The 24,206-nt window shown below is 41.6% G+C and overlaps 2 protein-coding genes and 2 long non-coding RNA genes across 8 annotated transcripts in view; 2 read left to right on the top strand and 2 right to left on the bottom strand.

The window, feature by feature from the left end:
• The window catches only part of LOC310679408, a 279,663-nt gene that overhangs the window by 226,439 nt on the left and 29,018 nt on the right, over positions 1–24,206 (bottom strand). The window lies entirely within an intron of this gene.
• On the top strand, positions 1,705–16,649 carry HSD11B1 (hydroxysteroid 11-beta dehydrogenase 1). The gene is made up of 6 exons (XM_083444567.1): positions 1,705–2,303; positions 2,976–3,106; positions 7,643–7,754; positions 10,257–10,442; positions 11,609–11,752; positions 13,302–16,649. The coding sequence occupies exons 1-6, from the start codon at positions 2,216–2,218 to the stop codon at positions 13,517–13,519; spliced, it is 879 nt and encodes a 292-aa protein (XP_083300693.1). The 5' UTR covers positions 1,705–2,215; the 3' UTR covers positions 13,520–16,649.
• LOC310679413 lies at positions 13,790–24,198 on the bottom strand. The gene is made up of 3 exons (XR_014512228.1): positions 23,406–24,198; positions 19,907–19,970; positions 13,790–17,032 (listed from the first exon to the last, which is right to left on the bottom strand). It is a non-coding gene; the product is annotated as an uncharacterized lncRNA (long non-coding RNA).
• The window catches only part of TRAF3IP3 (TRAF3 interacting protein 3), a 39,364-nt gene continuing 32,178 nt past the window's right edge, over positions 17,021–24,206 (top strand). For 2 of the 5 annotated variants that reach the window (XM_083444436.1, XM_083444435.1), the window contains exon 1: positions 17,021–17,880. Coding sequence is in view for 3 of the 5 variants with exons in the window: in XM_083444433.1 (XP_083300559.1) it covers positions 22,967–22,985 (19 nt within the window). In the remaining 2 variants the exon portion in view is untranslated. Of the gene's footprint in view, positions 17,881–18,071; positions 18,275–22,876; positions 22,986–24,206 lie in introns of those variants that run through there. The other 3 variants (XM_083444434.1, XM_083444433.1, XM_083444439.1) reach the window with 3 other exon arrangements.

Genomic DNA, 24,206 nt, shown 5'->3' with positions numbered 1-24,206 from the left:
TTGTGTATATATATATATATTTGTTGAATATATTTCAACAATCCTAAAGTTTAAGTTAGTAGCCCAGCTGTTGTAAAGGTTGTAAACAACCACATTGAAGAAGGTAACAGTGGTTACCCAGACCTCCTTACTGGTTGCGAAGAGGCCCCCATAACAGTTCAAGCTTCAGAGCTCCAAAAATGTAGGTCCACCACTGCCTACTGTATAAAGGTAAATTGGTATCCATTGCTCTACCCAACACTGGCATGTGGCCCCTGGAAAGTTACAGTTGGGCTGAAGAAGCTCCCCCACACTTGCCTTACAGGATCTCTGACATGGAAGGCTGAGGCCACCCAGTGTCTGATATGGACCCCCTGCTTCTGCCACCTCCCTTTGCTGCAACAGTGTCCACTTTGTTTTCCTTTTCCCATAGGCATGGATGGCAGCAATTCATTTATAAGCAACATGTATGCAGCCAGTGCTTTTTTTCTGGGGGTACACAGGGGAACGCATCCCCCTAAACATTTTGTGAATCTAAATTTGACCTCATTGAGGGGCAGTATTTCAATATAAGTAGGAAAAAGACAGTGCCCCTAAACATTTTCTTAGGAAAAAAAGCACTGTACAGCATATAAGCTACAGTGTGTGTGTGTGTGTGTGTGTGAGAGAGAGAGAGAGAGAGAGAGAGAGAGAGACAGAGAGAGAGAGAGAAAGACAGAGACAGACAGACAGACAGACAGACAGAGAGAAACTATTTGTCTATTATTACCATAATAACCCCAAATGTTGAGAATCAAGCTGGCTCTTTTCTGCATAACTCTGCCTTCTCATCTTCATCTAGAGCTCCTTCATTAGTCATACTGGTCATGCTAGACACTTTTGGCACTGACTTTGAAAAAGATTAGAAAGAAGGAGAGAGAAGCACAAGGTTTTTTTTTTGTATGATCCAGTATGTCTTGGAAGAATCATATAAACATACAAAGTTGCCCCATAGCTGAGTGGTCTAACAGTGGTACTCCAGGGTTTCCAACAAAGGTTGTTCCCAGATCTTTGTGGGTCGAGAAAGCAGGGATCGAAAAGTTCCAGCATTGCAGGGGGGTGGACTAGATGTACAATCTTTGGGGTAGTATGTTCTGGGCCCGTATCACCAGTTGCTTCAGTTTCATCATGGGGAAGCCATGCACCTAGTGTAGGAAGAACAAAATGGCACACAACAGTGCTGCTAGTGAACCTAACGTGGTTCAGTCATTGGCACCACAATTGCATTGGATGCAGTGCTGAGTTTATTGGCAACTTGAATAGTATTTGACTGGTCCATAGCTGTGCAGGCACTGGGCGTCACATGAACACCATGGTACAATTAGGGCGGATCTGGCTCACAAATCTGTATTAGAACACATTCAGAGTCGGCGGCCCACGACTGTAAAGTGGGGATTAACATATCTTAGAATGGCTTACTCTGTGGTATCAGAAAGCATAAACAGCGCCACGTAATGCCAGTGATGAATATGAAGTTTTGAAATATTCTACTAATTATGGGCATAAAAGTACTTTGGAGACTGATAACAACTCTGCAAGACTGTCAAGAGTTCCAAAAAGGATCTGAAAACTCACAGCAACACGTTTGTTGGCTCAGCTTCCCAAACATGTGCAACTTAGTCATGTCCACCCATTTGCCCTGAATCCCTGATATTATAACAACAACATCCTCTGCTTCTGCACTTCAGTCTCTGCAAGCTCTTTGGGGTGGAAGTCACAAGCTCCTTGCACTTGAGCCTTGTGCTGTGTGTGGGGTCTATGCCTGGCAGATGTTAAACAATGATTTTTTTTTAATAAAAAAAAATAGCCCACCTGGAGTAGGCAGCCTGAGATCTTCTCTGAAGTGAAACTTGATGCTTTTCAGCAAAGACACACCTCTTTCAGGGTGTTGTGCAAATTTCTCTATTTTAAACGTAGGGACAGGAAATATGAAATGGGACAGCCAGGATCCAAAGATCACGTAGGCCGAAGTTTATCAACTCTTGACAAACAGTAAATCACAGGCTTGTGATGGAGCTGTTACCACGAGTACCCTGAATTGTCAGAAGGTTGGACATTTGGGCAAGTTGCTGCCTCTATGCTACCAGGTTTTTGCAGCATAGACATTGCTCCCTCTGTCTGGAACAGCTCTGCAGGGCTTTTTTTCCCTCCTCCTCCTTGCTTCTCATGCTTGATTATTTCCTGACTCTGCAGTGGGATGGGTCTGCTGCAAAAGATTCTGGTTCTTTTTGCAGGACTGATCTTGGCCTTCTTTTTTTATTCGGGAAATGAAGACTTTAAACCGGGTAAGTTGTTGTTGTTTTTAAGTAAAGACATTTTAAAATAAAAGCAGGGGGGAGACGGAGGGGGAGAAAGAGAAAGGAGTCACACTGGAATGGTTTTTATACAGGAACTGGTGCAAGCCTAAAACGAAACATGTCTGGGCGTTGCTTGCATTGCCGATAATAGAAGGCTTTGCTTGGCAAGCCTTTGAAATACATCATGCAACAGGCAGGGCTATTTTTTTCTCTTCCTGCAAACAGGTGTGGTTAGGAGGCTTGCCATTTGGATTTTCCAACAGCCTTTCATATTCTGTCTATTTCGAAAAGGATTGGGCTTTCTTTAAAGTTGCTTAATTGTACAATTGCTTCAAAAACTTCAAGAAAGCTGAACGTATGAAGTGGCTTGAAAAAGAAATGCATGTTCATGTTTAATTAGAGTAAAATAACAACAACAACAAAAATAAATGGCTGTCTTGGCATTCTGCATCCTTTTGGAATGTTAGCAATTCTTATGACTGCTGGTTTCTTGGGAGAAGAATGCAGATTAGACTGGAAGATTGTTGGGACTGGGCAACTGATCGGCAGGCAGAAATGGCTGTTTCTCTTCTTGAGCTTCTTGCCCTTTTATGATTTAGTATTGGGTGGTGTGTTTAATGCAATCTTTATAAATGGCTGTCCCTATATCTTGCTCTCCAGAAATGCTGAAAGGGAAGCGTGTGATTGTTACTGGGGCAAGCACTGGAATCGGTGAGCAGATGGCATACCACCTGGCACGCATGGGTTCCCACATACTGATCACTGCGCGAACAGAAGCCAAGCTCCAGAAAGTAAATGTCATATACTCATATATGCATGCCTTTTACTGGGCATGCCTCTGTAGAGTCACCTGCACACACAGGTGATAGATAATGTGTAACCCCATGAATGTAAAATTCATATTGATGTGCATTGGGATAAACATTCACATACGGATGACGATAAATTGCCAAACCTGACAGGAAGGAAGGAAGAGTCATATGCTTTACTAAAATTCAGATTTATATAAATTTATTTATTTCCAGATGCTATTTAGGTTTTGCAGTTTTACCACCAGCAGAGTGTGAATGCATGTCTCAATTTACAGGAATATCAGTTTACAGGAATATCAATGTATTTGCTAATTAAAATGGAAGAGAGAGGCAGTAGGTGCCGTTACAGAAGTGTGCCTCATGGGAAAAGTGATCCACATATAAGGGATGAGCTGGTACCACGCCATCCAATACGGCACCAACTTATATATTGACAAAGTATTTTATTCATGTAGCAGTCAAACTGTCTTATCTAAAAAAAAAAAAGTACCCAAGGCAAAATAATTCATAAAAACACAGCAGCAGCAGCAGCTTCAGATGAAACTGAGGAATACAAGCCCCCACCAGACACTCACAAAACTGATACCACTTATTTACGTCAGGACTGTACATCCTTGAATGTCTGTGCATGCAGATTTGTGCCTATTTTGTACATGCATCAAATGTTTTTGAATGTGATCTCAAATCGGTTTCACGCCAAACTTGGCGAGCATATTTATTCTCTCTGCACGTCTCTCTAGGCAGCTTTGTCCAATGTGATTGCTTATGGCAGAGTGGGTGGGTATCCAGAAAGAAAATAGGCAAATATAAATAAATATAGAGGAAGGAGAAGTTTTAGGGGACACCAGCACCTGGAGGAGTGCTGGACCTATTGATCAGAACTTTATTTGCCCCTTCCCTTCCCAAAACAGATTTTGGATCAAAAGGAAGTGGGATAAGGGCAAATTTAGCACCTTTCTATGATAGCAGACTCTTCCCATTCTTCCATACAAGTTCCACTGACTTACGGGAAAGAAGGAGGCCAGCAAGACAGAAAACTGGGGTTATGTGGAAGTTTTCCCCTGCATTCCTCCACACACACACCCCATGCCACCTCCACCAATTTATGAAGGGAAAGCCCGATTGCATTCAAAAATTATGAAAGAAAAGATAAAAATTTGGAGAATTCCTGGTGGGTTGCATGCATGCCTTCTCTTGTGCTTACGTTACTTTCAGGTTGGTTATGGGATGTTTCTGAGCATTTCCCCCCCTTTCATTCTGCAAATCCTCTCTCCAGTGGTCTGTACTCTGCAGCATTCCTGGGTGCCTGCATTTCCTGAAAAAGCCATGATGTCCTCGGCTGCACTTTTCTGTAAGCATGGGAAAGTGGGGAGGCTCCTGGCAGCTATTGGCTGTTGTTGCTTGAAAAGTAAAGGGTTTTAATTTTATTTTTCCTTTTAAAGAAACCATTGAAAAATGATTTTTAAAGGACTTCCTTCAAAAAACAAAACAAAAAAACACCAAATCAGTGATCACACTGTTCTCTGTGCCTTGGCAGCCAGCCCTCCTGGCTTCCTATGTTTCAATTCAAACTCAGGGGAAGAAATCATGCAGTAACATCCCCCCATGGGCCTTTACCAGATCAGGAAGTGCAGGCTGCTGGGAAGACTGTGGAGCTCCGGAGAAACATTTCATGGAAAGAAAAACACAAGACGCACCCACAGCCACTTTGCAGTGATAAGATAAGCCTGACCCCTCATCCACTCAAATTCTAAATCCTAAAGTGAGAAAGAGGCGGGACGGTGGAAGTCTCTTCTGCAATGGAAGAATACTTTTTCAGAACCTGAAGAACAGAGAGTTCAGTACACAGCACTAGGAAAAACCACCCAAGGGTCACCATGCATGTCAATAATGACAAACAGCAGTGTGAGAAGCACAGCTGTGGGAAGATTATTGCCCTAGAGTGGAAAAAGAAACAACCCAGGAGATTTTATAGACAATAGACAATAGCAACCCACACAGCGACTTGAGCTGCTGGAGCTCAACTCCATTTGTTCCTATTTGCACCCTTAGCCAGGCAAGAAAAGGCAGCATGTATTAGGTTCATTAAGGGCCACAATTTTATTTGTGTTTTATACAACCAATCCACAGTGAGACTGGAAGCTGTGCAGCCCTAATGCCCCTCCTAACCTGAATTGTGTGAGGAAGCAATCCCTGCCCTGAGCGCATATAGCTGCTACGCCTCCTTAGGTCTGGCAAGTCACTGGTGGGTTGAGGGAGGTCTCCCTGCCTCCCATTCTACCAAGGTCCCAAGATTTTGACATCAGGTGGACCTCAAAAGGGATCCTTTTCCTGCCCAAGGGTCTCACAGACCTTTAGGGCAAGTCTCAGGATCACACACTTTCACCATAAAGGCTTCCCGGCACTCACCAGTGTTCCCAATTCTGGGTTACTTCCCACACAACCCCACCATGGGGCAAGCTGCTGCTTAACTCTTTTCTCCCACTGAGCTGACAAAGCAATTGCTGATTTCTCTCAAGTATCTCATTTTTCCACTCTTAAGTTCAGTTTTCCACATTTCTGCACCAGTTTGTGCACTGTGTTTTTGCTCCACAAGTAGCTATATTTTTCCCACACCCCAGTTGCGCTAGAACAACTGTTTACAGGGGGAGTTAACCACCAAGGACGCAGGGGGTTAAGCCTGGGACCTTTTGCCAGTGTAATCTGTGCATTAGCACTGAGCCAATGCCTGCTTGGAGCTATCAGGATGGTGGTGGTACAGCCAAAATCTTGCAGCACGGGGGGGGGGGGGGGAATAAACCTCTTTGCCAGCAGCACCCAACATGCTCCATCACTCACTGCAAAGTCAAGGAAGAAGGGCTGGTCAGGGGTGGAGTGATTCCTTCATTGATCTGGCTTCAGCCCTGAATCTGGTGTGCCCACTTGCATGCATGCATCTGCATGTCTAGTGTCGGGCTTGCTTCTCTCTGGCATGGGTGCCCAGCTTTTCCTCCAGCCACTCATAGGAACACAGGAAGTTGCCACTGGTCCATCTAGCTCAGCACTGTCTCCATCAGAGATAGCCAGCATGGAGCCCTCCAGATGCTGATGGCCTACAACACCCATCATCCTTGAACACTGGCTGATGGGATCTGTAGTCCAACAACATCTGTTGGGGGCAGCACATTGACTATCCCTGGTCTACACTGACTGACTGCGGTTCTCCAGACACGGATCTTTCCCTGTTCTACCAGGCGATGTCAGGGATTGAGCCTGGGACCTTTTGCAAAGCACAAACTCTTATTACTGAGTCATGCCCCCCCCCCAAGTTTGGGAGAGAGAAAGCAACAGTCTGGCAAACAGAGCGCTAGATTTCATTTCACCTGTTGCAAGAATGGACCTATCAACAATGGATGGCAATGTTACATACTGAAGTCTTTAAAACCAGCCAGGGAGATCAGATCAGACCTTGGTGTACTTCAGAGACCCCCAGAATTTCTCTTGGATGACCAGGTTTCTCATAATAAAGGTGAATGAACTAGAAGCATCCACCAGAACAGGGTTTCCCAAACTTGGGTCTTCACCTGTTGTTCGACTACAACTCCCATCATCCCTAGCTAGCAGGGCCAGTGGTTGTGGATGATGGGAATTGTAGTTCAAAAACAGCTAGAGACCCAAGTCTGGGAAACCCTGCACCAAACTTTCAGCCTAGCACGTTTTGGCAGAAGTGGGTCCAAGCTAGGGATCTTTATCTTTGTACACTGACTGAATTACTTAATAGAAAAAAGTAATAAAGGCTATGATACAGTTAACTACTGCAACTACGCCAGCACTCTATGCTTAGTACATACTTCCGCATCACCTGTGCTTAGATTTTAATAGCCTTTATATTTAAATTATTTATTCTATTGTAAAGAAGAATGCAAAAATTAGGTACTAGAGAGCCAGTGACACTTAAAACAATTAAGTCTTTCAAACTGGGATAATGAAGAGGATTTTCCACCTGCCCTGATTATAGAAAATCCAATGGTCTCCTGAATATTGTTGCAGTCTTTAAAATGCAGCTCTTGCTCAATACAAAATATGATCATCATTACAGACACATTTTTAGGACTTCCAATACATTTGTAAAAGCAAGCTAGAAGCCTGACTTGGCTGTGACAGCAGCTGTTGCGGTGACTAAAGTTCTAAAGCCAGAGCCCATACCCAGAATTTGCAAGTTCATTTTAAGAATGTTCAAGCCCATTTTGCTTCATTTTGATTTTTACAAATGAGAAACTCAGTGTTCTTACAACTGGAAACTTTGATGAAGCTGCTTTTTCCATTGGAAATTCCCCACTAATAATGCTGACCCTTTAAGCACACAGCCTCCACCCCACCCCCACTCCCGAAAAAATGTAGTGCTCAGAGTATTCTGGTAAGCTGAACTAGCCAGCTGTTTCCTTGCAATGCTGCATAGGAATTTAATTTGCTGGGATGCAAGAGGGGCTGAAAGGACAACGAGCCTCCAGAAATCTCCTTTCCTCTTTGTTTCAGGTGGTCGCTCAGTGCTTGGAGCTGGGGGCAGCATCTGCCAGCTACATAAATGGCAGCATGGAAGACATGGCATTCGCTCAGTCTGTGGTGAAGAAAGCAGAGGAATTGTGGGGTATGCTTGCTTTATAAGAACATCAGAAGTGCTGTGCTGGATCAAACCACAAGCCCATCAAGTCCAGGGTCCTGTTTGCCACAGTGGTCAACTAATAATAATAATAATAATAATAATAATAATAATAATAATAATACCTTTATTGTCAATGTACAACCTGTGTACAATGAAACTGACTGAGCCTCCCCTCCCCACAAACACTCAGTCGCATTGCAGTCTGTGTGCTTGTCTCACAACACACCAACCCCGAATGTCAGTTGCACTATATTATTTTCCGTTCAGCAGCCTAACAGCCCACAGATAGAAACTGTTTTTTAGCCTGTTGATACGACTGATTATACTTCTATATCTCCTACCCAAGGGTAGAAGATTAAAGAGGTGCTGGCCGGGGTGTGAATCGTCCCTGAGAATTTTTCACACTCTCCTAAGGCAACAATCCCTTGGGATGTCATCTAGCGGGCTCAAGGGACAGCCCATGGTATCATGTGCTGTATTCAACACCCTCTGTAAAGACTTCCTGTCCATGGCTGTCAAGCCAACGTACCACACTGTGATACAATATGAGAGGACACTTTCTATTGTGGAGCAGTAGAAGGAGGTCATCAACTGTTGTTTAACATTGTTCTTTCGCAAGACCCTGAGAAAATCGAGTCTCTGTTGGGCCTTCCTAACCACCTGAGTTATATTGTTTTTCCAAGTGAAGTCTTCACTAAGGTAAACTCCCAGGAATTTAAAGGAAGAGACTCTCTCCACACCAGATGCCCATAGGGAGCTCATACACAGGACATGATGATAATAGCCCTCTCCCACTCATGATCTCATCAATCAATATTCAGGGGTAGACTGCCACTGAACCTGGAGCTTCTACACAGCCATCATAAGTTGATAGCCTTATCCTCCATAATGAATTGTTTGGTCACCTTTTAAAGCTGTCCAAATTGGTGATCATTCATCACTACATCTTGTATCAACAAATTCCAGAAATTAATCGTGGGAAGTTTAATGGGTCAGAGCAATGCAGGAAACTCAACCCTGCCATCAGGTGCCTCACAACTCACTCCTGCTGTCTGTGTCCACACTGGCACAGCACCTATGGGTGCTTCCAGGAGGGTGTTTATTGTGGGATGAGCACTCCCCATAGTTGCAGGTTTTTCGCAGCATCCACATTGGCACCAGTGCCAGCCCGTTCTCCCCCATTTAATCCAGGTGCATCTTTTCTAAGGAAAATAAAACCTGTTACCAACATCGTTAGAATATTAAGGCCCTGTGTGGAAGCGCTGTGTATTAGGAGTAAAGAAAAGAATAATCCCAAAATCATCCCTGTAAAAGCGTGGGAGGATAACAGACAAAACATTGGAATGCAGTGGTTATCTGTATTCTCTGTAATAAATGAATGAATAAATATTCCAATGGAAAGGCAAGTTTGGAAGCAACCTGAATCTTGCACATTCACCCAATTTGAAGAGATCCTTCTAAACCTGCTCCTCACAGTCCACTTGGATTTTCACTATGCTGAATAATTTGGTATCATTCACAACCTTGGTCACTGCAATGCTCATCCTGATTCCAAATCATAATAAATAATGTGTTCCAATAGAACTCCTTGGTGGAACACTAGACTACTTACTCCCCTTTCTTTGTTAAAACTGCTCTTTTATGCCTAATATTTAGCTAATTAACACATACTACTACGCTGTGGCTTTGCTGAAGTACTTAATCAAAGAAAAAAATGGATGTCCTGAGATCTTAAGTTCCAAAATGGCCACTACCATAGTAGTATAAGCATTACTCATTAACCTGATAGAGAAAGCTAGTCCGAGTTCTGCTATGCTGTTAAGTGCTCTTAAAGCTTTCCAAAGCTTTAAGCTCTGTTTTTGATTCTCATGGGCTGCAACTCACTGTGAATCAGGAATGTGGAGCCTTCTGGCCCAATACGACCCCAGTTGCTCACACTCACCAAACCATTTTGTAGAAGCTTTTGTGACGTGATTGCATGGCTGACACACTGGGAACTGAACCATGGACCTCCCTAGCTAGAAGCACACAACTGGAAGTACTCCAAATCTACCTGAAGAGTTTGGCTCCAGTGTGAAGTGTTAACAGCCTTATATGCCCTGAATCAGGCACAGGCTTGTACGGAGCATCATAACTCACTGAAATATAGATGGCCTGATAGAAAACCTTGCCCAGCCTTACCTCTGCTGCAGATCAGAGCTAGATCACACCCAGGAAAATGTGAATCATTGCTTCAAGGTTGTCATTCTAACATTGTTTCCTTGAGATAACAAGCCTGTTGCAAGCACAAGCTGCGTCCAGAAACTCTGGACCAAACGCAGGAAAAAATGGCAGTGACACAGCTGAGTCCTTCAGTTAGGCACCTCAAGTTATGCAGACACATGGGTTGGAACCAGGAATCCAAGTATCTCTTATTTTAGGAATTAAACAGCATTGCTAGGATAGCTGATCAAGACAAACAATTCTAACAACTCTTTCTGTTTTTAGGAGGTCTAGATATGCTTATTCTGAATCATGTTAGCCCTGCCTTCTTAAGCTATTTCAATGGTGATGTTGCGTATATGCAAAAGGTCCTGAATATCAATTTCTTAAGCTATGTGACCATGACAGCTGCAGCTCTTCCCATGCTTAAGAACAGCGGAGGAAGCATCGTAGTGGTTTCATCCTTGGCAGGTGAGTACAAACAGCATTTGTGTGAAGTAGCTCTCAGCGGCCCTCAGAGCCTTAGAGCTCCTTAAAACATTTCTGATTTTCCTGCTATGATAGCCGTGCGTGTTGATGACTGTGAACATATATGACTGCACACTCAGCTGGTTGCAGCTTCCAATTATGCACACCCTCAGCCAATTCCAAAAAAGATCACGTGTGGTGATCAACTCACATCTTTAATGTGTTTTCTTACCTGAAATGCTCCCATTAATGAAAAAAACCATCTCTGAGCTGCTCACCTTGTCTCTGAGCAAGGCTGGGAAATTTTCCATAACAGTGACTGTTCTCCTTTGTAGGGTGCAAAACAAACTGAGTGTGAATTATATGGATGGGTCTACTCAATTCTTCCTTTGGCACTTCTGCAAGGATGCCCTCTAGTCCCTTCTCCTCTCTCTCTGCTTGTGAGACAAGCCAGGGGTCTAATTTTTGAGCGTCTCCTGCCACAGCTCAGAGAAGGGTATCCAAGTGTTATATCTCAATTGAATTTCATATATTCATAATAATCCTCATAGCAGCTTTACCCTAGCATAGGGGACGGGAATCTATAGTCCACCAGGTGTTGCTAGACTACAACTCCCATCAACCTTAGGTCCCGGTCAGGATGGCTAAGGGACAGGGATGATGGGAGTTGTAGTCCAGCAACCTCTGGAGGACTAAACTTTCTTCACTTGTGCCTAAGCATTTGACAGGATCTCTGGGCCACAGTCAGGCAGCCTTGTGCTTTTATTAAGTATGGTTCTGTACAATTCTTCATTGCATTTCTATCAGAATGTTTCTGTTCTGCTTTAAAATTTCACAGACTATAATCAGAGTTGCATATAACTGCTAATATACAAAACAGCCCTATAGGAGGGGTGGGGAGGGAGAAACAGTTCATCTTGAGAGCTTTGAAAGATATGCAATATCTTTTAAAAATTCTTACAAGGTCCAGTTATGCCATAAGTTCAAGTTTCTGACTGCTTACATAACTTGGAAACATTTTATAAACAAAATAATACGTAAACAAATGGAAGCAGGAAGGGGGAAAATATCTCTCACAGAGATGCAAGCAATGCTGGTTTTACTTTGCCACCTGCAGGATTAAAGTGGAATTTACCCATGACTGTACTATTGCTATACTGTATTTGCAGGCAAAGTTGCATTCCCATTCACTGTTTACTATTCTGCAACAAAATTTGCCCTGGATGGGTTTTTCAGCTCCTTGAGGCAAGAATTTGCCATGCAGAACAGCAACGTTTCCATCACACTCTGCGTCCTTGGACTCATCGATACAGGTACAATTTAACATTTTGAAACCTGACTATAAGGACCTGGTTTTCATTGGCAGGTTTGTGCTGTGCTCAAAATCCTTCAGATCTCAACTTCAACAACGTGAACGTAAATATGGATCGTTTGTTAATTGCCTTTTTTCTAATCTAAAACACCATAGATTGTAATGCCATGAAATTGCCAAGAAACGTTTTCTCAAGTAGGGCTTGCCCATAAATTATGTTTGGACAGTGAAGCCAGTGGATAAGACATGCAAATTGCTTCTGAAGTGAATATGCAAGCTTTTGCATTAATGATGAAGTGTTATTTCTAACTCAAAAGCATCCATTTGCATCAGTAGAATATAAAATGGTTCCTCAGTTCTTCTCTATATTTCATATATTATTTAGAAGATAAGGAACAGTGCTGAAGAGAAGAGGGCAATGTTTAACGGTACATTTCTAGGTCTGGAATTGACTGTGAGTTTTCCTTCCCTCCAAACCATGTGAGCTTTTTTGACTTCCTTTTACATAGAGACCCTTTTACATAAACACACCCATGCACATGCAACGGCACAAAGACACAAGAGTTACCATTGGAAACAGCCAGCGCATGTAACTCAAAATTCCTGAGAACTTGAAAGAGTGATTTCTAACAAATCACTTGTCTAACGCACAAGTTGTAGGGATCCGCTTGGGCAAAACCATGACCGGATGGCAACCACCACAAGCTGTAATGTTTCATCCTATGAAGGCAGTGCCAAATATGGTCTACGGTACACTCCTGATGTGGAAACTGCCACCGCATTAGTCATCTGAATTCCTCTGAAATCGTCTATTCTCACATACCACCCCCCCACACTTGGAAATTCAGTGATGCACTACAGTGTTACCTCAGGTTAAGTACTTAATTCGTTCCGGATGTCTGTACTTAACCTGAAACTGTTCTTAACCTGAAGCACCACTTTAGCTAATGGGGCCTCCTGCTGCTGCCACGCCGCCGGAGCACAATTTCTGTTCTCATCCTGAAGCAAAGTTCTTAACCTGAAGCAATATTTCTGGGTTAACAGAGTCTGTAACCTGAAGCCTATGTAACCCAAGGTACCACTGTATTTAGTGGAAACAAAGCCAGGCAAAATTTATTATCAGCTCCACTAGACTGCAATCCTTTACACATTTATCTGAGGCTGAGCCCCATTAAACCTAATGGGGTTTACTTCTGAGTAGACAGGTATAAGCAGGGGTAGACAATCTAAGGCTGGATGTGGCCTTCCCAATCTGGCCCGCGGATGGTCCGGGAATCAGTGTGTTTTTACATGAGTAGAATGTGTCCTTTTATTTAAAATACATCTCTGGGTTATTTGTGGGGCATAGGAATTCATTCATTTCCCTCCTCCCCCCCCAAAAAAATATATATAGTCCGGCCCACCACATGGTCTGAGGGACGGTGGACCGGCCCACGGCTGAAAAAGTTTGCCGATCCCTGGCTATAATTCACTCTGCCCAGGAGGCACTTGTTGACTGACTTCTTGAACAGAGGGTACCTACTTAACTCGAGCTCCTTTTCTTCCCTTAGAAACGGCCATGAAAGCAGTTTCTGGAGTGGTCCACATCTCTGCAGCACCAAAGGAGGAATGTGCACTGGAAATCATTAAGGGAGGAGCCCTGCGCCAAAGGGAGATTTATTATGAATATTTATCTACAAGAATCCCTGTATTGATCCGGGACTGGGCTCCAAATGTCCTGGATTATATCATTCAGAGGAATTATAATGTTGAAAAACTGAAAGATTAACTGCTCTTTAGCTTTTCTTATTTTATATATTAGCCACATTGAGTCCCTGTCAGGGAAAAAGGCGGGGTATAAATAAATATAATAGCACCTAGAACTTAAGAGCACTGAGAACTTAGTGCACTTGGAAATAAAGCTCTGCCCAAATTTCAGATTTGGCACCCACATACAAAAATCAAATGTGAAAATTTGAAGTCTTTGGGGTTCATTTTTGACAGAGCTAGTTTTGCTGATAAAAACGTAAAGTTATAGGTCTGTATCCAAAGATGTCACTCAAGTGACTGTAAGTCTTCCATTGACAGAGGAGGGAAGGGAGGGCTTTTTATGACAGCACCCCCTCCCAATCTGCATTCCCCCTCCCAATCTGCTGTGAGACCCTTCAGAGTAGATTTAGGGAGGCATGGGGATTAGAAGAAGGAAATTGATTTCCTTACTATATGACTTATGGAAGCCTTGTTGTCAGTTGAGAAACGACGATTGATACATCCCATGAGGTTTTGCACTTTAAAAAATAAACCAACAGAGAAACACTGAACTACCTAAATCCATATTTGAAAATGTTGTAAAAAAATGTGTCAGGGAAATATAAAGTTGATTTCTTGCAAGAAATTGTCTCCAAAATTTTAGCTCTAGCTGCCCAGAATGGGTACAAGGAGACATAAAATTAAAGCTATATGTAAATATGTCTTTGTATTGCTTTCCCTCCTGAAAAAGAGACATTATTTCATTTTTAAAACCTGATCTTTAAAGTTATAACATAGATATTATGCTACTGACTATATTAAGGGATGGTTTTGTATTTATGGCCTTTTAAGCAATGTTTTTTGTGCATCCAATGGCTCCCCCATCTGGTGGATTAGATTCACAGGCGACACATTGATCTGAACACATGCCAGCCAGCTGAAACTAGGGCATGGCAGCTCTTGAAACCATGCTGTGCTTTAATATATTGCTTCTGCGTAAGAATTGTCTACTTTTAAAACTACTGTTATATAATCTTGTTGGTGGTTTATTTGAAGGGGGGGAAGCAAGTTACACCACAGTTCAGCATTATTCAGGAAAACCTAACTGTAAATATGAGAAAATACTCTGTTTGTCCCACAGCCCCCACCACTCTGGAATGCCCTCCCAGTAGGGATTCCTGTATTTGAGCCCTACTTATTTTAGCCACTGTTCATTAGGTTGACAGTGTTCCTGATGTTACTATGATTTATCTTTGTCTAGATTTGTCTCTAACCGTTGTTAAATAGCCACGTGGCATCTTGATCTCAAGCTATCCTTTCCTCTCCAGGGAGTAAATATCATTATTAGGAAATGCACCTTATTTCAGAGTATTCTTGTCCCAGCAAATAGGCTTCCTATTCAGAGATTCAAATGAAGTAACTCCTATGGAATCCCGGGTCTGTCCCCTGAATGACCAATATCTCATTCAAAGACTGACATTGCTTCTTAAAGTATTACTTGATTATATTTGAAAAGAAAATGCAATGCTGCTTAATTTACCCCTAATTTCAAGATGTTTTGCCTTTGATTATCTCTCATTCAGAAAGATTGTAACCCTCACTGTGAAGTCCAGGGACCATAAGGGGAAAGAGCACAGTTTTTTGATTCTCAGAAATATTAGGCATCCAGCAGTTTTTGTTCTGTCCCATTTCTCCTAAAAGCTCAGCATGAGAAATGAGCTGTACTGAAAACACAGCTCTTCTCATTTTATTGTATCAAAGGCTTAGCTTAGGCAAATTGTTAGACTTGCAACCTGAAAGCTTTGTTCATCAGGAAACAAAATTATTTTAAGCTTCTCCAACTGAGATTGCGGAGAAATGAAGACAAATTGTTGGGCAAAGCTTGCTATTTGAACCCAGATGAACACAGAGCCAGATGAATCAGTGCAAAAGGGATTGATGCATGGGTTCATGGCAAAATGTGAAGGATTTTAAAGAAGAAGGGAAGGCCTAGAAAATGAAAGTGTTTGTTCTGTTGTAAAATCAATACAAGTTTGAAGCTGTACAACTATGGTTTGTCCTATTGGTGAGGTCAGAGGTGAGAGGCATACGTTGCCTTCTGACACCATCAAAACAAATAAAACCTCAATTTGGTGGCAACTTGGGAAAATTTCCTGTCTGCTGTACAGGCATGGAGGAGAAACTTGATTAGCCAAACTTACCCGATTCTCACTCTCTGAAATCATTTGCAAACTAAAACACAACCATGCTTCAAAATTCACACTTTCCAAATTTTGTGGTGCAGTTCTCCAGCTAAGTAATGTGTACAAAAATGCACATAGTAGGGTAAAGTCTGAATAACAATACATCTATTGGTGAAAATAAGATACAAAATTGCATTATATTAGCAGAAGTTGTTTTGTTTGTTTGTTCCGGAGCATTCCTAGCAAAAACTCTGCTCAGAGGCAGAGCTTTTAAGTGCGGGCCTGTGCCTGGAAAGAGCAGGGCAAAGGGTAGGCGTGGATAAGCCCTATATTAAGCAAAATTCACACAAAAATGTTGATGAATTTTCATGAGGATTTATTTTGAAAAAATGCAAATTGACTTGGAAGTGTAAAGAACTGAGCTGAAAACTGGAAAATTAGAAGCCAAGAGAAACCAGATTAGCATCTTCACCCATTCCTACTCCCATATCACCTATTTATGCCATCAAATCAAGACTCACTTCATTTTAGAGCACCCCAAATTTTACAGTACTAATATTTACAATACTACAATACTAATGTTATCACTTTGTTTGTTTGCCACTCTTGCCAGCCATTTCTAAGCTCTGCTTCTAGAGTTAATTTTCCAGTGTACGTGACTGGACTTAGACTTTGTTTTCAGTAGACTTCACCCTCTCTTTCAATATCAGTATTGTGTTTTTATAGTAGGAAGAATGACAGGTAACATAATGGGATCCATCGGGTGAATATTGCTTTAAACAGTGAACTGGTTGGTGTGAACTTGCAAATCGGTCCCCAAGTAATTTTTCAATTAAACTGATGGGATTATGCAATGGAGGGAACTGGGCTCTTCTGTGACTGTGAGATGCTTGTCCTACAACTTCTCACAACCTACTACTGTAGGATTGTACACCAAGGAAAGTGCCTTCTAACTAAGGGCATACATTAAAATAATATCTACTAAAACAGTTGTCTGTGCTATTTTTTTTTCTCTCAGTTGTGACATCCTAGTTATTGACTTTCCTTGGGACAGTTTGCAAAGCATCTGCTCTTATATCCTTTCCGCACCAAAGGCCTATTTATTTCCCCAAGCCTTTAAAACCAATCTTAGTTAATATTTTTTATAATCTGCTGCTATGGCTTCAATTTTTGCACCAATGGTCGTGATTTATATTTCATCTGGGTTTTTTAAATTTAATTTTGTTGTTGTTGTCTTGATTTCATTACTGTTCTTTTTAGCATTAGCAATTGTGGGAGTGTTTGTAAGTAAAGGTGGGATAAATATTTAAACAAACAAACAAGCTAGAATTCGGCATAACACAGACACCATCTTCAGTGTTGCCAACAACCTGCAGAGGAAGAGGAAGAAGTAAATCCTGCTGTATTAAATGCGGCTCACTCCCAGGAAAGTGTGAACACTTGCAGCCTAAGTTGGAAGTTTATAGCGTGCTTTAAGTTGCTCATAGTATTATAGATACAGGATGGGTCAATGGGCCACAGTGACTAGTCTAAGGGCACATCTTTTTTTTAAAAAAAATGAATTGTTGGCAGAAGTCAGAATGATGGAGGACTTCCTGGTTGAAAGCTCACAAAAGAAACCACTATTCTACTGCCACCTTAAAAGCTTGACTGTCACAATGCTTGAGAATGGATGAACATTAATTACTTCTCAAATCAAGGAATTCTTAATCCAAAAGGTATCATGGCTGATGCCATTATATCATGGTTGACTCGGTTTCAGGGTGCAAACCACAGTCCCTTGGAATGAAGTACAGGCTCAAGGCGCCAAAACTGATAACAGAAATTCAGCAAAGAACGGTTGCTGCAGTCCCAACGATAGTGAAAGAAATACATTGACTGCCCAACCACAATGAGGTCAAACTATTATACCATGAACCTGCTTGCAGAGTTGCGGGCTTCCTGTCTCCTCCCTTGTCATATCAGAGTAAGCCAGAATGAGAGACAGAGAAAGAGAGGAACTAGGGTAAAGTGTTGTGGCTTATAGTTCCTGTTTTGTTTTGTTTTTTGCTTTTTTTAACGGAGCAGCAAAGTGAAGCCGTCCGAATGAAAATGACAGTTGCAGCATGTTAGTACTTGATAGCTAAACGGGCATCTTCTCGTTTGTGCCTTGGCAAGTGAAGAGCCAGGCTTCTCGGATCTTGTCGAGTTCACTCGGGCCCACCATGGAAAAGCAAAGGTAAGGACTTCCCTTGTTCGTAATGACCTTCCATTTTTGTTTGTTGACTATAGAAAGCAAACGCAATCTACAAAAAGGAACGTTTTGCTTTGAGCCTCTGACAACACAATTGACAACGTGCAGCCATAACATGAGCAGGCATTACTTCCCCTGATTAAACTGGTGTGTATGCGACCATGCCTGCAAGGGAAAGATAAAGGGCATCTGTGTTCATCCGAGGCAAATACTTCGGCCAAGACTGGAAGAAGGAAACCAATAATGTGATTAAAAGGCCTCAGCAGTGTGCCCAGTTTTGTGGGTTAAATAAAGAGAGCACTTCTCATCTTCATAGTCTGGTTTTAATCTAAGGTTTTTTCCAAGCAGCTACAAAATAAAGTAATGGCATCTGGAGAAGGTAGGTAGTTCCTAAGCTCTCTGTGAGGGGGGGGGGGACCTGTTGCATCAGTTTTTTGGGGTACAGAATTAATTCATATGCCAGGCTGAATGGGCTTCAAAATCCTCGTTTAAAATATTGTCTAGTTTTAGACTTTGAAATGGATTGATTTTTGAAAATAAAGAACTGGTTATGTTTAGTATAAAATTACATTATATGTGTGAAGCTTCCACTTTTTAAAAGGAACTCGCAGTAAAAACCAAACAAACTATGACTGCAGTGGTGGTGGGCATTAAGAGGGAGTGAGGTGGTGATCGCCATACTTTTCTCTCCCTCCCGCCCCCCCCTTATGACTGTTAAACACGGCACACAGCTTTCATTATTTCTTCAAGCAAGCAGAAATAGCAGCTTTTCATGCTGCCTCTCAATCTAAACTGGACGTGGCAGAAAATAGAGGAGGGACAAGGTGGCATGGAACCAGTAAAAGAGAATGAGGATGAAATAATGTGTCAGCTAAATAACTAGACCTGCTTGTATAGGGTGGTATACAAATTTAATTTAACGATGATGATAATGTTAATAATAATAATGTAACGTATCTCATTCAGGATATCTCACCTGAGAATTTTGCAGGGCCACCCCTACCAATAGGAAATGAGATGCACCTGCCTCAGGTAGCAGATACTGGGGGACGGCAGCAGCAGCCCTTGGTTGTTCCTGCTAAGACAAGCCTGGCCATTCCCCTCTGTTGGAGGACAGAGCTGTGTTTGCTACATGGCATGCCTTTGCCTCTCTGAACCGACTTGCGGCCTCACATGTTGTGCAGGACACTGTCCCATCACCCAAGCAGAATAAAGATTTAGCTGCTAAGCTTCTAGGCTTGGAATGCTCAGGGAAGGACACCCTGTACTTTGCCTCAAACAGCAAAATGTCTTGGTCCAGCCCTGGAATTTGGCTCATAAAATGTGCCAAGACAAGATGTGCAAAGAAAGTCTGAATGCAAGAAAAAAGCAAGGAAATTGCAAAACAAACCTATTTACTGTATGCCCTCAAGCAGGAGCTTTGGTACAGTGTTGCAATACTAGAAAGTAAATGGAATTAAATTCAGACAGAATTTTGTAGAAAAAGGACAGCCTGTCTAACAACCATGTGGCAAATGCAAATGTGAATATATTGTGTGTGCATGCAGAAAAATGAACAATTAAATTTTAGTGGCAGGGAGACGAAACCTGAATTGCTTATTTCTACCATTTTATTTAATCATTTGTGAACATCAAATGTGGTGGCAATTAATGAACAACTTATGGAAAACGTATTGCAGTTCCCACCAATTGGCTGCCTCGTGTCATAACAACAGAGTTGTGGATAAGAAGCTAGCCAGCAAGGACAGATACTTGTTCAGCTTCTGCAGCTTTCTGTTATTTAAATTAATACTTTATTATATCCTATAATTATTTCTAACCTGTTTTTTAGGATATAAATCCTATGAAGGAAGTTTAATCGCAAACATATGCCTTGACTTTCCACTTAACCCTGTCTGTATACATTGTTTTTTAAATATTCTGTTGGGAACCGCCCAGAGTGGCTGGGGAAACCCAGCCAGATGGGCAGGGTATAAATTATTATTATTAGTAGTAGTATTAACCCATTTACCTTTATAAGGCTATCCAGTAGGCCAATCACATTGTCCAGTATGGGAAGAAGATAGGTGCTCAGGCTGTGAGTGGGAGAAAGAGTTGAAAATGAAGAACAAATTCCTGAATGGTTTTTGACAAAAAGGCTATGAAGAATACAAGTAAAAGGAATCCTACCGAATAAAAATTAAAAAGGCAAACCATATTGCGGCTCTTTGATACAATCTTTTTTCACTAATCTTGGTATTCTTCATGTTATCTCATTGGACTAGCAATAAGCAGCAAAAGTTTTGGTGCAAACTCTATGGAGATTGGAGTTCCAAGCACGATGAATTTTGCTAGGTGCAATCTGCCTCCAGTTTCTCACTGCACTAGAGGCAGATTTCCTGCAGTGCTAAACTGGAAAATAGGGACTGATAATATATATTGGATAGAGTTTACACTACAGCTGAGCTTTCCAAACTGTGTGTCACGACACATTAGTGTGTTGGCTGCAGTGTGTAGGTGTGTCGCACAAACGCTCCCTGCGCTTCTCCTGGGGCTGGAAAGGGGTCAGTTTAACTTCCGGTTTGCTAGTAAAACTGAATTACCATGTCACGAAATTATGCACATTTAAAAAGTGTGTTGCCAACATGAAAAGTTTAGAAAGCTTTGTGCTACAGCAAGGTAGCCAGTAGGGTTCTGTGCATGAACAGCATAGCCCTCAGCAAGTCTAGCCAATATAATGCCCTCCAGATACTTCTGTACTAAAACTCCCATCATCTGTGAACACTGGCCATGCTGGCAGGGCATGGTGGGAGTTGGAGTCTAATAATATCTGGAGGGCACTTCTTCTGCACTACAGTCTTCCTTTTAGATCATTCCAGCAATACTGATCCTGATAATTTCAGGTTGTCATGAAATGTGAGATAACAGTCAGGTACTAAAGGACTGAAGATGGGTTTAGACTGGTGAGCTATCCAACCACTTAATATGTGCTTGGTACCTACTCAGGGCCTAACTATCTGCCATGTTTCTGAAGTTATTCAAACAGGACATTAAAAAAGCATCTATCTGTCTGTCTGTCTGTCTCCGTAAGCACTAAATGTAAAAACTCTTGTACTTCTCTCATACTTTGAGAAAGATGATTCATTTGAAAGTCATCCTGTGAGCCTGCATTTCTGTGGTTGGCTACATGAATGTTTCAAGTCATGTATAAATTATCCACCCTTTCTGTTAACTCTTTCAATTGTTTTTAAGAGACTATTCCCATCTAAGAAGGAAATACTTTCACAAGAGAAAGACTGAAAATGAAGTCAACCATATACTTATTTTTAAAAAGAGATTGCATTGCACATCAAAACAGGAGATACATAACAGGGAGGAGCGCCTTTGCTTTTTGAGATCACACATGCATAATCACACATACAAGCATCATAGAATTTTTCTAATTTCACTGGCTCCTGCCAGAAGTGGCCTGAATAACATACCCTCCAACCTTTCTCCAATGAAAATAGGGACGTCCCATTTCATAATGATTATTTTACTATTTATATGCCACGCATCTTACTGGGTTCTTCCAGCCACTCTGGGCAGCTTCCAACATATATAAAAACATAATAAAAAACAGTAAAAAAAATCCTTCCCTATACAGGATTGCCTTCAGAAGGCTTGGGGGTCAGATAATTCCATACCCTCCAACATTTTACCAATGAAAATAGGGACATCCTATGGAAAAGTGGGACATTCCAGGATCTAATCAGAAACAAGGATGGCTTCTCTAAATCAGGGACGTCCCTGGAAAATAGGGACACTTGGAGGGTCTGGGATATTGGATCCAGTATGCGAAATGTGTGGCAGCTGTCTTCTTTGGTGGGCAGCAATCATGTCTCTTCTAAATCCAGAGTGAAGCTTGCTTTGAATAATATTAGTTAAGCAAAGTACACATTCCAGCATGCACTGTGGGTGCCTCTATTTTTTTTCCTCAGTAGAGAAAACAGCAGCTTGAGGAGGGAGCAGTTGAGGTTGGGAAACAGTGGGAGGGAAGGTTTACAAAAAACTACTTCCCCAGCATTATTTCTCCAGTCCTATTAGAGGAGAAGAGACTGGGGTTTTTTTAAAAGAGGAAATCCATGCCTCAGGAAATCCATTCTCAAAGTGTAGTTTGGCCCTGGATCTTCAGTGGGTATACAGCTGTGCCTAGCATCCAATATGCACTGACCCTTTGGACTAAAACAAAACCCCTGTGTTGCAATACAGAATAATCTGCTCAAATACAGCCACAACACACAGCTAATAAGTATGGTAAATGTATTTTTAGTAGTAGTTAGAATATAACCCAAAATTTACAAATCATAAACATCATTATATAATGTATATATAAATCCATAAACAAGAAATAGTCAGCGTAATGAATTGCTGTCAGGGAACACCACGACGCAGGCAGAATGCCTTTCAACAGATATTGTCCAACAGTATTGTAGTGCTGGGTATGTAGAATTCAATAATGAACAGCAAACAAGCAGAACAGTGTTTCCAGATTAAGTCAACTGTTTCAAAGATGAATCTTTGTCAGCTAATAATAAAATTAAATACATTACATACAATGAATGAAAACAAAAATAACAGAAACCAACCTGCATTTTAGATAATCAATAAAAAACGAACAAATGTGGAATACATACCAAATAATTTCTAATAAATTATCCATTCAGGTAAATGGGATACTTACTAATAATACATTTACCATACTTATTAGCCACGTGATGCGGTTGTATTTGAGATGACCTTTGGACTGGCAAGCAACAAGGCAATGAAGACGGGCAATTTACCAAGTGCTTAACGCTAGGAAATTTGTCAGTTTCTTAAAGCATCTGCTAAATAAAGCACAGTATGCTTGAAGTGCAGCAGCAGAGAGGCCTGTGGCTAGCTCTGTCACACACTGCAACTGCTCTTACTTCACCCAGCCATTAACCAGTTGTGCTGCTATGGTGTGACACAACCTATGCTGCAGAACTTTGTCTCTACTTCCTGGTTGCATGTTAAGGGAAGCAGATGATTCATACGTTCTGAAACTGCAAGTCTATATATATGTGGGCTAATGGTGTTGTTTCAAAAAGGTGGATAAAGTATTTTTGAAGTTGTCTTTCTCTTAGGGGGGAAAAATCTGCCTTTAAGAAAAGATGGTGCTGCTCTTAAGCTTGCAGAGTCCTCTGCTCATTTGGGCTTTTGTTTGATTTTTAGCCTATAAAGCTATATCGTGTAATGTTGTAGATTATCTAGGGTATTTTATATCCACAAGTGGGTTTTTTTATTAGCTTTGTAATTGCTATGTGTGCAGTCACTAGGGTTGCTAGACAATCAAGTCTGACCTGAAGAGTCTCCAGGTGGAGCGCAAGAGTACTACTACTACTACTACTACTAATAATAATAATATTCAACCTGGCAGGGGCTTGGCTGAAAATGACAACATTGCTGCTCTGAGGTGTCAGCCCACCTCTGCTCCCTTCTCCCAATTAATCTCCATCTCCAGGGCTCACCCTTATGACACCATCAGGGGCCGCCTCCAGGTCTCAGGGTTGGGCCCTGAAATCTCAGGTACTGGGATGCTGCTGACCTAGGAATGCTAGCAATCATAATCACAACCAAAAAGCCAATTCAAGATGGAAGGAAACCCCTAAAATAATGTTCACCTCACACCAGTGCTTTTTTCCTGGGGGGGACACAGGGGGATGCATACCCCTAAACATTTTGTGAATCTAAGTTTGACCTCATTGAGGGGCAGTATTTCAATATGAGTAGGAAAATGAGAGTACCCCTAAACATTTTTTTGGGGGGGCGGGGAGCACGGCCTAACACATTGAAAACAAGATTATTCTTTTTCTGGGGTGATTTCTTTTTGCTGCTGTTTTTAATATTTGTTTGCTACGGTAAACTGATAATTTTTAAACTGTATAGAAATGTTTTAAACAAATTGTCAATGCACATGCTCCACCCCTACACTGAGTGTGGAAGATATTTGCCCCCAAATATAGTATTATAGCCCTGGGCATTAAATATGAAAAGGCAGGATATAAACGAAATAATGGGGTTGGCAGAGTGGACTGTACCATTTCAGACTGTGGGGACTGTCCCATTTTTTTTAATCCCATTCTCACATTATCATCATTTTCAGCAGTATTAGAAATTGTTGATTGCTTGTAAAACACACCAAAGGTCACCAAGCAACTTATTTAAGGCTGTAAGCAAAACTGCTTATAATTTTTTTTTTTAAAAAAAATGGCATTCATAAAAAATAGAAAAGCAAGCCCCAGTAACATTTTTTTAAACAGGAGGGAATT

This window comes from Podarcis tiliguerta (genome assembly GCF_965153285.1).
Source record: "Podarcis tiliguerta genome assembly, chromosome: 6".
NCBI classification, from domain to species: domain Eukaryota; kingdom Metazoa; phylum Chordata; class Lepidosauria; order Squamata; family Lacertidae; genus Podarcis; species Podarcis tiliguerta.
The sequence above is the reverse complement of the archived record's forward strand: the minus strand, read 5'-3'. Positions and strand labels throughout refer to the sequence as shown.